At 54.5% G+C, this 11,021-nt stretch overlaps 1 protein-coding gene across 2 annotated transcripts; it reads right to left on the bottom strand.

Moving 5' to 3' along the window:
• Positions 1-669: 669 nt before the first annotated feature.
• PCK2 (phosphoenolpyruvate carboxykinase 2, mitochondrial) lies at positions 670-9,202 on the bottom strand. 2 transcript variants are annotated; one of them, XM_039254739.1, is made up of 10 exons: positions 9,174-9,202; positions 6,888-7,133; positions 6,248-6,432; positions 5,957-6,160; positions 5,390-5,577; positions 4,910-5,072; positions 4,521-4,739; positions 1,926-2,063; positions 1,556-1,651; positions 670-1,316 (listed from the first exon to the last, which is right to left on the bottom strand). In XM_039254739.1, exons 1-10 carry the CDS (start codon positions 9,200-9,202, stop codon positions 862-864), a joined length of 1,923 nt encoding a protein of 640 aa, XP_039110670.1. In that variant the 3' UTR covers positions 670-861. The 2 variants fall into 2 exon arrangements, with proteins under 2 accessions (XP_039110670.1, XP_039110671.1); XM_039254740.1 differs by lacking the exon at positions 9,174-9,202 and adding an exon at positions 7,754-7,826 and having other exon boundaries at positions 862-1,316.
• Positions 9,203-11,021: the final 1,819 nt, after the last annotated feature.

Genomic DNA, 11,021 nt, shown 5'->3' with positions numbered 1-11,021 from the left:
GATTCATATGCATTTTAAGTCTGAGAAGCATGGACTAGGGGACATCTAAAGTCCTTATAGTTCTGCAGTCTATGCTGCTCTGAGAGATGTCTATGCGGTTATTGTTTATCCTTGGTTCTACTGTTTACTGTGGGAGCTTGGGCAATCACTTGACCTCTGTATGCCTTTGTTTCTTCATCTGTAATATGGTACTTGCTTCAAAGGGTTGTTTGTTAACGTGCTCAGAACGTACTTGGCACATAGAAGGTACCATCAAAGTGTTGCACGAGCTTTCACGAATGCTTTTGGAGTTCCAATGTCAAGTCAAGCAGGAGGAAGAACAGGTTTGACAACTGACAGTGGAACTGCTTCACTGGGGATGGGATTATAGAGCCTTCTGGTCTCCGAGTGGGGGGTCAGGAATTTTAGGCCTGGAGGCTATACTGAGTAGTTGGTAGAGCCCCCCCCCCCCATCTTTTTAAGAACTGGGGACACATAGTAGATGCGCCTTCTCCCAGAAATTCCCATTTATATGGCCCACTGGTAGCGAGTGTTGCCTGTAAGAGAGGTTCTGGATGTCACTGGGCTACACCAGGCACTGGCTGCTTGGAGAGCTGCAAGAAGAAGGCTGTGAAACTGGTGTTAGAGAGAAGCCTGTGAAGACAGGCGGGAATAAAAACAGCACGAAAGTTGTGTAAAATAAGCGAGCATCTCTTATTATTAGCATGTAGGAGAAGGCCTGTGGCCTGGTCTCACGGCAGTCAGATGTTAGTTCTATCCAACTGCTCATATTTTCTGCAAGCCTGGTGGCTCTCCTGTCCCTAGACGGGGGCTGGGACAGGATGGGGGTGCTGTGTTCTCCTGCTAGTCTGGAGCCTCAGGTCACATTCTGCGCACACGTCTCTCCAGGGCCTCCAGTTCAGCCAACACCTCCTTTGGCAGATCCTCATTGACTTGCTCTGTCAGGTAGCTCCGAATGTCACGTACCTCCTGTTCCCAGAAGTCCTTGGGGAGCGAGAATAGCTGCGTGGTATCTATGGCTCCCAGGCCACTGAGATCCAAGGCACCTTCCTTTGGCACCAGCCCGATGGGCGTCTCTCGGGCACTGGCCTCTCCCTCTAGCCGCCGGCAGATCCAGTCTAGCACCCGAGCGTTCTCTCCAAAGCCTGGCCATAGGAAGCGGCCCGCCTCGTCGCGCCGGAACCAGTTGACGTGGAAGATGCGGGGTAGCTGGGCCCCCTTGCGCTCCTCCATGCTCAGCCAGTGTTCTAGGTAGCGCCCAAAGTTGTAGCCGAAAAAGGGCCGCATGGCAAATGGGTCGTGCATGATGACCTTGCCTGGGGAGGGGAGCAGGAGGGGTAAGAGATCTTCCTCCTCACTGAAGAAGAGAAGGGCATCCTGCATCCAGCTAGAGGGAGCTGGGAAATGTCAGTGGCTCCAGAAGATCCTCAGAGGAGGGTGAAGGGAAGGGACTGGGAGAAGAGACCCGCGGAAAGGGCAGGCAGGAGGAAGGGAGGAAGATCTGGTTCAGGAAGGCAGAGAAGCAGCAACGTGGGTGTATGGGGATGGCACTGACCTTTGTGTTCAGCCGCAGCAGTGGACTCAGAGCGCATGGCACTGCCCACAAACACCCCGTGGCGCCAGTTGAAGGCCTCATATACGAGAGGTACTCCTGGAACACCAGTGAGCAGGGTCACAGGCAGCCTTTGCCTTTGGGCCCTCACCCCATCCCTCCTGGGGATCTTATCCCCTGGTCTCTCTCTCCTGCTATCTCTGCTTTCTAAACCCCAGGCCTCCCCGTATTTTGCATTCTCCAGGGGACAGCTCTGGAGACAGAGATCTACAGTTGGCCATCTAGGCTGAGATTTAAGTACAAGAGGGAGGCGGGCCCTGAGACAGAGCCAGACCTTTCACCGAGAAGGCATGGGGCCCACACAAATGCTTACCTTTGGGTCTGCGGCCTCCAAAGATGATAGCATCAATGGGGACACCCTCAGGGGCCTCCCAGGCTGGGTCCATGATGGGGCACTGGCGAGCCGGGGCACAAAAGCGAGAGTTGGGATGCGCACAGGGCTCCTTGTCTCCTGGCAGGGGAAATACCAATACTATTGGTTCCGAGGGCCTGTCCACCCCCAGCACACACATATATATTTGCATGCACTCTTGCACAATTTCTTTTTTTTTCTGTTAAATGTTTTATTTATTTCTAGGAGAGAGAGAGAGAGAGACAGCGTGAGCAGGGGAGGGTCAGAGAGAGAGGGAATCACAGACTGAAACAGGCTCCAGGCTCTGAGCTGGCAGTCAGCACAGAGCCCAACGCGGGGCTTGAACCCATGAACCGCGAGATCATGACCTAAGTGAAAGTCGGACGCTTAACCGACTAAGCCACCCAGGCGCCCCCACTCTTGCACAATTTCTATTTGTGTCATCAACTCCCTGCAACCTCGTGTGGTGAGGAGCAGGGAGAAGGGAGCCAGGACATCTTCCCCAAAAGATCAGGTTCTTTATCCACAATGGTGCTACTAGCTGTGCTATGTGAGAAAGGGTGGGCAAGGGGGTGGGGTTTAGCAGGACACTACTGTCTATGCCATGCTGCCCATACTTGGCATTGGCCAGTGCTCAAGAGAATGGGCTTAGATCGTGGCGTAAGGTTTTCACAGAAAATGTCTCCCAGAAATGATTTCTTTATGGGATTATTATTTAAACAAACATTCAAACCTAAAGCAAAAATTGAGGCTGTCGATGAGTACTTCAGACAATTGCCTTTCCATCAGCAAATAGAGGAAGACGGGGGTCTTCTGAGCTATCAAAATGTAAACAGGAATTGATTTTGAAGCTAGCAGAACTCTAGGGATTTCCCTGGGTCTCCTTAGACCCAGAGGGAACAACAGGGCTTGAAGAACTCAGGTATTAACCTGGGCAGGCGAAACCGAGGAGCACAGAACATTTGACCCCTGGAAAGGGAATGGGACCAAGTCAGTGGCATATGTATACAGCACCACCATGGGGGTGCTGAATGGACACAGTAGCTTCTCTGCTGGAAGTTTCTGGTCAGACCTGGGGGGAGGGGGCAAGGGAGTTCTAGAGCCAAGCCATCTCTTCCCCCCACCTTCCCCGCCCAGCTCCTGCTTCCACTTGTACATAAGAGCTTCCTGCACTTCCATCAGCCCCCAATTCAGGACCCTGGCACAGGGTATTATTCTGGGAACTGCAGCTGGGCACGACACGCCCTAGTTATACTCGTGAATCTAGGGATGATGAAAGGGTTGGGGAACTAGCCTACGGGGAAGTATGGAAGTTTCTTGGGCTTTTCGGTTGGGTGGGGAGGCCAAGGAGGGCTTAATGATGGTGGTGGAGAAAACAAGGGGTGATTAGATAAGGACGGAGAATGCTTGGCCAGCCTGGAAGACGTGAATGTAGGCTTCAGCAACCACAAGGCCACTCTCCCCAGCATGCCCTTCTTTGCTCACATCCCTAGGTCTCTGGGCTCTCTAACTGCAGAAGGTCCAGAGTGCAGGGTTGGGGGAGGGGCAGGGCTGCTAGGCGCCAGCCAGGGACAATGACAGGGTTAAGAGACTAGCTTTTAGAAGAGGCTAAAGAGCTGGTCTGATTTCGCCTGGAAGGATTTGGATGTGCGTGTTAGAGGGACCGAGAAGGGTGAGGATAACAACACTGACCTTTAGACAATATTATACAGGGGATGGTGGGAGCCAAGTGGTAGGGGGAGGGGCAGGTTTCCTCCCCTCCTAATGGGTCAAACTTTATGGACTGTGCTTTGAGCCTGAGTCCTTGCGTATAAATTTTCAAAACAGTGCTTCCCTTTCCTTTTTAAAAAACATTTCAGGAGAACCTGGGTGGCTCAGTCAGTTAAGTTTCTGACTCTTGATTTCAGCTCAGGTCATGATCTCAGGGTTCATGAGTTTGAGCCCTGCTTTGGGCTCTGTGCTTCAGTGCTTCTCTACTTGTTCTCTCTCTCTCTCTCTCTCTCAAAATAAATAAACTTAAAACAAAAAGCTCCAGTTTATTTTTATTGAAAATTTGCTAGTATTCGGCACTATGCTGAACACTTTGTATGCATTATTATTTTTTAAAGTTTATTTATTTTTGAGGGGGGTGGAAGGGGCAGAGAGAGAGGGAAGAGAGAGAATCCAAGCAGGGGCTCAAACTCACGATCTATGAGATCATGACCTGAGCCAAAATCAAGAGACAGACGCTTAACCGACAGAGCCACCCAGGCACCCCTGCATGCATTATTTAACTTAACCCTCCAACAACCTTACAAGATAGGTACTTGGGTAACTACCTCCATTTAGCAGATGGGGCAACTGAAGTTCATGAGGGTAAGCAGCTTAGTCAGGTCCCAAAGCCAATACTTGGAGATGGGACTTGACCTGAGATCTCGCCTGGGGTGAGGTACTGGGAATATATAATTTCCTGTGCCTCCCAGAGGCCCTAGACAGCCGCAGGTTGTAGAGAAGGCTTTTACATCATCAAGGTACAGAGCCCTGGGGGCTGTATCACGACTCCCCCACCACACATACCAGGTTTCCAGGGTTTTCCCAGCCAGGAGGTCACGGTGACACCAGGTGGAAGAGGCTGGTCAATGCCCTCCCAGTACACTCCACCATCACTGGTCTCAGCCACATTGGTGAAAAGAGTGTTACTCTGGATTGTGGCCATGGCATTGGGGTTGGTGGTGGCAGAGGTGCCAGGGGCCACACCGAAGAAGCCATTCTCAGGGTTGATGGCCCGGAGTCGACCTGTCAGGAGGAGAAGTGAAAGAAAGGAAGGATCAGCCAGGAAGAGCTGAGAAGTGCGTCCACGGAAGGTCCTATTCCGTTCTCCTTTGCCCTGAGCTGGCCCCCAGGTCTTAGGGGGAAAGCCTTTCTGTCTCTAGGGTGGCTGAGAGTATGATCCAAGGGTCTCTCACCATCACTGTCAAACCTCATCCAGGCGATGTCATCCCCCACACACTCTACTTTCCAGCCTGGCAGTGCCGGCCGCATCATGGCCAGGTTAGTCTTGCCGCAGGCACTGGGAAAGGCGGCTGCCACGTAGCGCTTCTTCCCCGCGGGGTTGGTAATACCCAGGATCTGCATGTCGACGAGAGAGAGAACAAGAAGGAGGTCACTTATGGTCTGCACAGAAAGGACAGCTAGGGGTTAACAGGGAGGACAAATGTTTATTCCCTAAACAGGTGCACCACCTTGCCACATGGCTGGTGTGGTGGCCAGTTGAATGTTCAGCCCCCCAGTGTTCAGCAGCCTGGAGCCAAAGCTTTGGTCATTTGGGCAGAGTCCCTGCCCACCAGCCTGGCACCTGGCAGTGGGGAGGTGAGGCTGAGGCTGACCAGCCAGGCCCCACCCCTGCCCTGCTCCCGTAGCTGCCTAGGTCCTCACCAGGCCCTCACCAGCATGTGCTCCGCCAGCCAACCCTCATCCCGGGCCAGCCGAGAGGCGATGCGAAGGGCAAAGCACTTCTTGCCCAGTAAGGAGTTGCCGCCATAGCCACTGCCGAAAGAGACGATCTCCCGCTGGTCAGGCACGTGGCCAATCAAGGTTTTCTCTGGGTTGCATGGCCAATGGCTCACCGGCTCCCCTGTGGACAGTGGGGTCATGGGGTCATGGGGCTGGCTTCTGGTAGGGTCATGAGGAACTGTGGCTTTAGGAACTAGAGGGTATTGGGATTGGCAGGAGAGACACTTAGGAGCTGGGCTGCCACTGAGTAGCAACCCACCCCCACCCCCACCCCCCCGTATCCATCAGCTCCTACATCCCTTTTCTGGGATGGGACATGGATAAGTGACTTTTCTCAATCTCGTGTGAATTGCTCTGCCAACACAGCACTGCCCCAGCCCAGACTGCTGCTTTAGATTTGGGGAATGAAGTGTTTCAGTAATTAGGATGGGTAGGATTTAGGGTTCCCTCTGAGTGCAAGCAGGCGTCTACGTCCTCCCCTAGGCAGGGCAGGCACTCACCTTGCCCCTTCAGGGGCTGGCCCACAGAGTGCAGACACTTGACAAAGTTGCCATCTCCCAGCGCCTGAAGCACAGGCGTCCCCAGCCGGGTCATGATGCGCATGCTTGCCACCACGTAGGCGGAGTCAGTGAGCTGCACTCCAATTCGGGACAGTGGGGAACCCACGGGACCCATGCTAAACGGAAGCACGTACATGGTTCGGCCTGTAGAGGAAAAATGCCACCTGGATGAAGGGTTCTAACCTGTTAATACCTTCAGTGCCCCTGCGTCAGTGTCCCTGCCCCAGTTACCCTGCATGCAGCCTGGAAACCTCTCATCCACAGCTTGCTGGAACTCAGCTGGGGACATCCAGTTGCCTAGCTGCCCACGGGCCCCACCAGCTGGGAGGGGCACTGTGTCCCGTTGAGAAGGAGTTACAATCACCGTCTTGCTCTCGACTCGTGCCACATCCTTGGGGTCTGTGCGAGCCAGCCAGCTGGGGGAGAAGGGATTATCAGGAAGATGTGGCCAGCTGATCTCCCTCATCCCCAGACCCAATCTTTCAAGTCCAACTTTGACTCTAAGTCTTCTGTGGGTCTCATTTTTGCCCATCCATTTGCACCTCAGTTGCTCACTCCAGATTTTGTCCCATCTAAGGGGTAGTTCCTTTGGCCCAGCCTTCTAAAGGCCTCTGCCCTTGGCAAAAACTCTCTGAATCTGGGAGAGAGGGGAAAAAAACCCAAAGGTTTTTATTTGTATTAGCTTCTTTACTTAACATAAAAAATACAGACCAATCCCACTAATGCCTGATTCCATTTCCCCCAGAGCTCCCATTCTTAGTCATTCCATTGGGATGGTCTAGTTAAATTTGATGTTTGTCTTGGTAAACCCAAAGTGGCCTCAGTCCAATCAGCTGTTCCCATCTCATGGGTCATGGGGCTCAGGGCTTACCAGTTGCTGTACTTGGGGAGCTTTCGGATGAGTCCCTGCTTTTCCAGCAGGGCCAGTGTGGCAGTGTTCTCAGCCTCGGTGCCATCACAGATGTGGATGCCCTCAGGCTGGCACAGGCGGGCACTACGCTCCACAAAGTCTCGAACCCCAGCAGGCAGCTGGCCCAGATCGCCACTGAGTACTCGCAGGGTCTGGAGACCGCGCCATGATGACCAGCCCCAGGGGCTCAGCCCAGGCCGGCGAAGCCTACAACAAGAGACAGAGAGGTCATAGGCTACAGTGTTCTCATGGAAGATGGGCAAGGCAAGGGGACAGAAAGCTTGGGCTGCTACGGAGCATGCTAAAACAGGTCTTGGTGCAGGCACCTTGAAGAACAGGTCAGAGTAAGTGTGTGGGATGTATCTTGTGGCCTCCACGAGTGAGGGTGTCTCCTGGTCAGCAAAGGATAGGTATTGCCAAAGGAGCCTAAAGGCACATGCCTGGTGGTGGGGAGGGTATATGTAGGCACGTGGAGGTTACTGCATGCTTAGCCCATGCCCATGTTTGACTACGTCCGATCAATGTTGGCAATGAGGAGGTGCCCTATGACCCAGTGTCAATAAACCATGCCCAGGTGACAGCTTCATGGGTCTGGTAGTTAAAGTCCTCATCCCTGTTCTTTCCATCTCAAGTATAGTTTTTAGAAGTTAAAAAACCAGCTGCTTTTACTATTATCTTCTGGTGTGTTTGCTGTAAGACTGGGAAAGCCTCAGCAAAGGACCCAGTCTTTGAGATGGTACATTCCCAGGTTTCCAGATTAGGGCTCTTGCACAGAGAGTAGGTAAATGGGTATTGGGGTTCCAGGCATCAGAGCTAGGGCTACCCACCTGGGCCAATAAGGGTTGCATAAGATCTTGCCATTGGGTAGGTATCTTTGAGCTGGGTGGAAGGCTGACTGTTGGGGAATGTCAGTGGCTGGGGTTCATGCCCATTCCCAGGAGGGCAGGGTCCCTGTTGTCTGTCCCTTCACACCCCTGGGAGAGGGAGAAGCAGGGTCTGTTCTGATTGGTCTGGACCCAGGGTGGAGTGACCTAGAGAGAGCAAAGGCCAAAAGAGGGAAGTTGCCCTCCTCGATGCCAGGGCCTCGGCCACCAGAAACTGCTCCACACATCGGACTGCATGCCCTGTCCCTTCCCTTAGAGGTCAAATGCCTAGGGAGTTTTGGGTGTCAGTGGTAGGCGGGAACAACAGACTGCAGAAAGCTCAGTTAAACTCAGAGGCTGTAAGCCTGGGCAAGGGAGAAAGCTCAGACTATGGATATGGGAGCTGGAGCCTGGCTAAAGTGGACACGGACTGACAGGATTTAAACCCAGTGTGGCCTCAGGGGCAGAGGAAGAGGACTCCTGGGACCTGGACAATTTTCCCTGGCCATTGATTTGAAAGGCAGGCCCTCTCCCTGCAGGGGGCCTGGCTCAGGAAGTTTCTGATGATCCTCCCAGACTCTCGGCCAGTGGGACCCTCTCCTTTTCCTCTTCACCAGAGACCACCCACAAGGGCTGGCCGAGAGGAACCAGCTGTGGGAGAGACTGGGGGTCAGCGCAGACTTTGGGACACATGCTGGGGAGAAGGGAGGAACGACAGGAAGCTGTGAAAAGGGAGCAGGGCCTAGGGGCTCCGTCCGGGACAGATGACTCCTGTCCCGTACAGAGGACGAAGCCAACCTATTAGAATTGAAGGCAACTTGTCCCCCTCCTCCACCTCGTTTCGCTCTTTCCCCTGGCCGCAGGTCCCTTGGCTGCGCCTGGCTTCCCTCCAGGGGCCGGTTCGCAGGAGGTCGGGAAATAGAGGTTTACCTTCTGCCTTCTTTGGGGAGCTCTGAGCTCAATCCCCCGGTGGTTCATGCACCCTTGACCCCAGGGCCCTACTGCGCTTCTAATCGCAACTGGGGCGCAAGAGTTACATCTTAAAGAAAAGGAAGGGACGAGGAGACAGGGCTCTGCGGGGGCGAGCGAGGAGGGGGAGGAAGTTCTGAGTGGCAGATCAAGACGGCGCGGTCAGAGATCAGCAAAACAGGGAGGGGGAGGAGGGGACGGAAGCGGAGAGACTCGGAGCGGCGCAGGCCGCCCCAGATCTCCCGCGAGACGCCGGCCGGAGAGGCTGGGGATGGAGACACACTCGCCCCCCGCCCGCTTCCTCCTCGGCTGAAAAGCCGGCGGAGGCTGACGGGCGGGAGAGCGCCATTGGCAGCCCCGAGGGGGCGAGCGCGGCGGAAGGTGCGGGTCGGCCCCGGGCTAGGGGCTCACTCACCGCAGGCCGGGGCGGTACACAGCGGCCATGGCACCTGGGCGGGGGCTGCGGGGTGGCCACGAGAACCGAGCGGAGCCGGGGAGATAAGGAAGGCGGGGAAGGAGTGTGCGCTGCGAAGCGAGCGGGAGCGAAGGCTGGGCGGGAGGCGCTTAAAAAGGAGGCAGGCGGGCGGGCGGGCGCAGGGGCGGAACCTAGCTGGGCAGGCGCGACCCTCTGCACGCGCTGCCATTCGGCCGCGCTCCCGGGGCACCAGGCCCCGGGGCCCGACCAGCCGCTTCCCCTCCCCCAGCATCCTAGCCCCCACATCCATCTCTCCCATTGGACAGAGGAGCCCCCTATTCGGCTCCCCGCCTCCGTGAGGCTCCGCCCCCCGCTCCGCCTCGCCCCCTGCACATGATGTAACTTTGAGGACTCTTGCTCCCGAGAGATAGCGACTGGGAGACATTGAGGTGGCAAACAAGCTAGGAACGAGGGGCGAGGCCAGGGCGGGGGCCCACGGAGGCTGGGAGCCCAGAAACCGGGGGTTGGGCATTGCCTTTTCCCTTCTCCTGGGGACTGGACACTCTAAGACCCAGGCTTTTCTGTTTTCCAGGGCCCCAAAGCTAAGGTTTCCCTGGTCCCCAACTCCTAAATCCCTGTTTCTTCTCCTCCTGGTGAGGGTTCCCCCTGAGGAGGGTTCTCTTCTACCTTCCTATGAAATGGTGGTGTCTCTCTACCCTGGAGTCTCTTCTTTGGGCCCCTGCCCTGGTTATTCTCTCCACATTCCCCTGGAGAACTAACTGGTCTGTCCCACCCAACCACCACCATAAAGTCCTCAGGTAATTCCTCAAGTTATGTCTCCATCCAGACATCTCTCTTCAACTTGAGACCATTGGGTACCACCCCAAATGCCATAGTACCTCAGACTCAACATGCCTTTAGGAGGCACCTGCCCAGCATTGACTCCCCCTTTCTGGTAATAGCACCCTGATGTTCCTTTAGGGAACTGCCTCCTCCATGTGATCATCTAGGTCTCCTGTGGGTAGGCTCTCAGTTTGGCCACTTTGTATCTTCCTCACTTTGGCCACAGCAGTTGGGAATGTTCAGGGATGGGCATGAGGGCCCCCTCTGGTGCTTTTTCTGTAAATTTTCAAAATGAGCTCTTTCTGCTGGGGTTGCTGAGCTGGTGGGAGATAAGCTTAGAGCTGCGGGGTATCAGCTTGGCACTGCAAAGCAGGAACCTGCCCTCAATGAAAGCCAGCCTAGAGGAAGCAGAGCAGAGGAATGGAGAGCTACAGATTCCTGATTTTGATTATAGGAGTCAACGAATTTCTTCTCTGGCTCAAGCTAATTTTCAGTGGATTTCTGCCATTTGCAACAGAAACTATCCTGGTTCCTAGGTTTCTCAGAGTTGTGCTAAAACATAGTGGGACAAGGAGAGCTGGCCTCAAGCCTTGAGCTTGCTGTTGGCTCTCTCTCTCTTCCACCGAGGCTCTAGCCTGGACTCAACCTCAGATGCATGTATTTGGGATTCTTTCCCCCACTTCCTACATCCAAACTCTGTCCACACCTATGCCACTTCAAACAGCTGCCTCTTTGACAACCCTTTGGGCCTATAGGTGTGTATGCTGGTGGCAGCATAGATCTGTTGAAGGTCATTGTCTCTTCCAGAATCCCGCACCTGCTCTCATGATTCCCTATCTCAGTGAATAGCACCAGCATCTAGGCAGCTGTCCCAGAGGAACCTGAATCAGTCTAGGCTATTCCTTTCCTCTCTTCCATAGCCAGTCAGACACTAGGACCTTTGGATTTGTACTTCATAATTAGCTCTCAAATCTGTGTCTGTCCCCATGGCCACTGCCTTAGTTC

Source organism: Hyaena hyaena, unplaced genomic scaffold (assembly GCF_003009895.1).
Source record: "Hyaena hyaena isolate Hyena2069 unplaced genomic scaffold, ASM300989v1 scaffold_497, whole genome shotgun sequence".
In the NCBI taxonomy this organism is placed as follows: Eukaryota; Metazoa; Chordata; class Mammalia; order Carnivora; family Hyaenidae; genus Hyaena; species Hyaena hyaena.
This window is presented reverse-complemented; position numbering and strand designations above follow the sequence as displayed.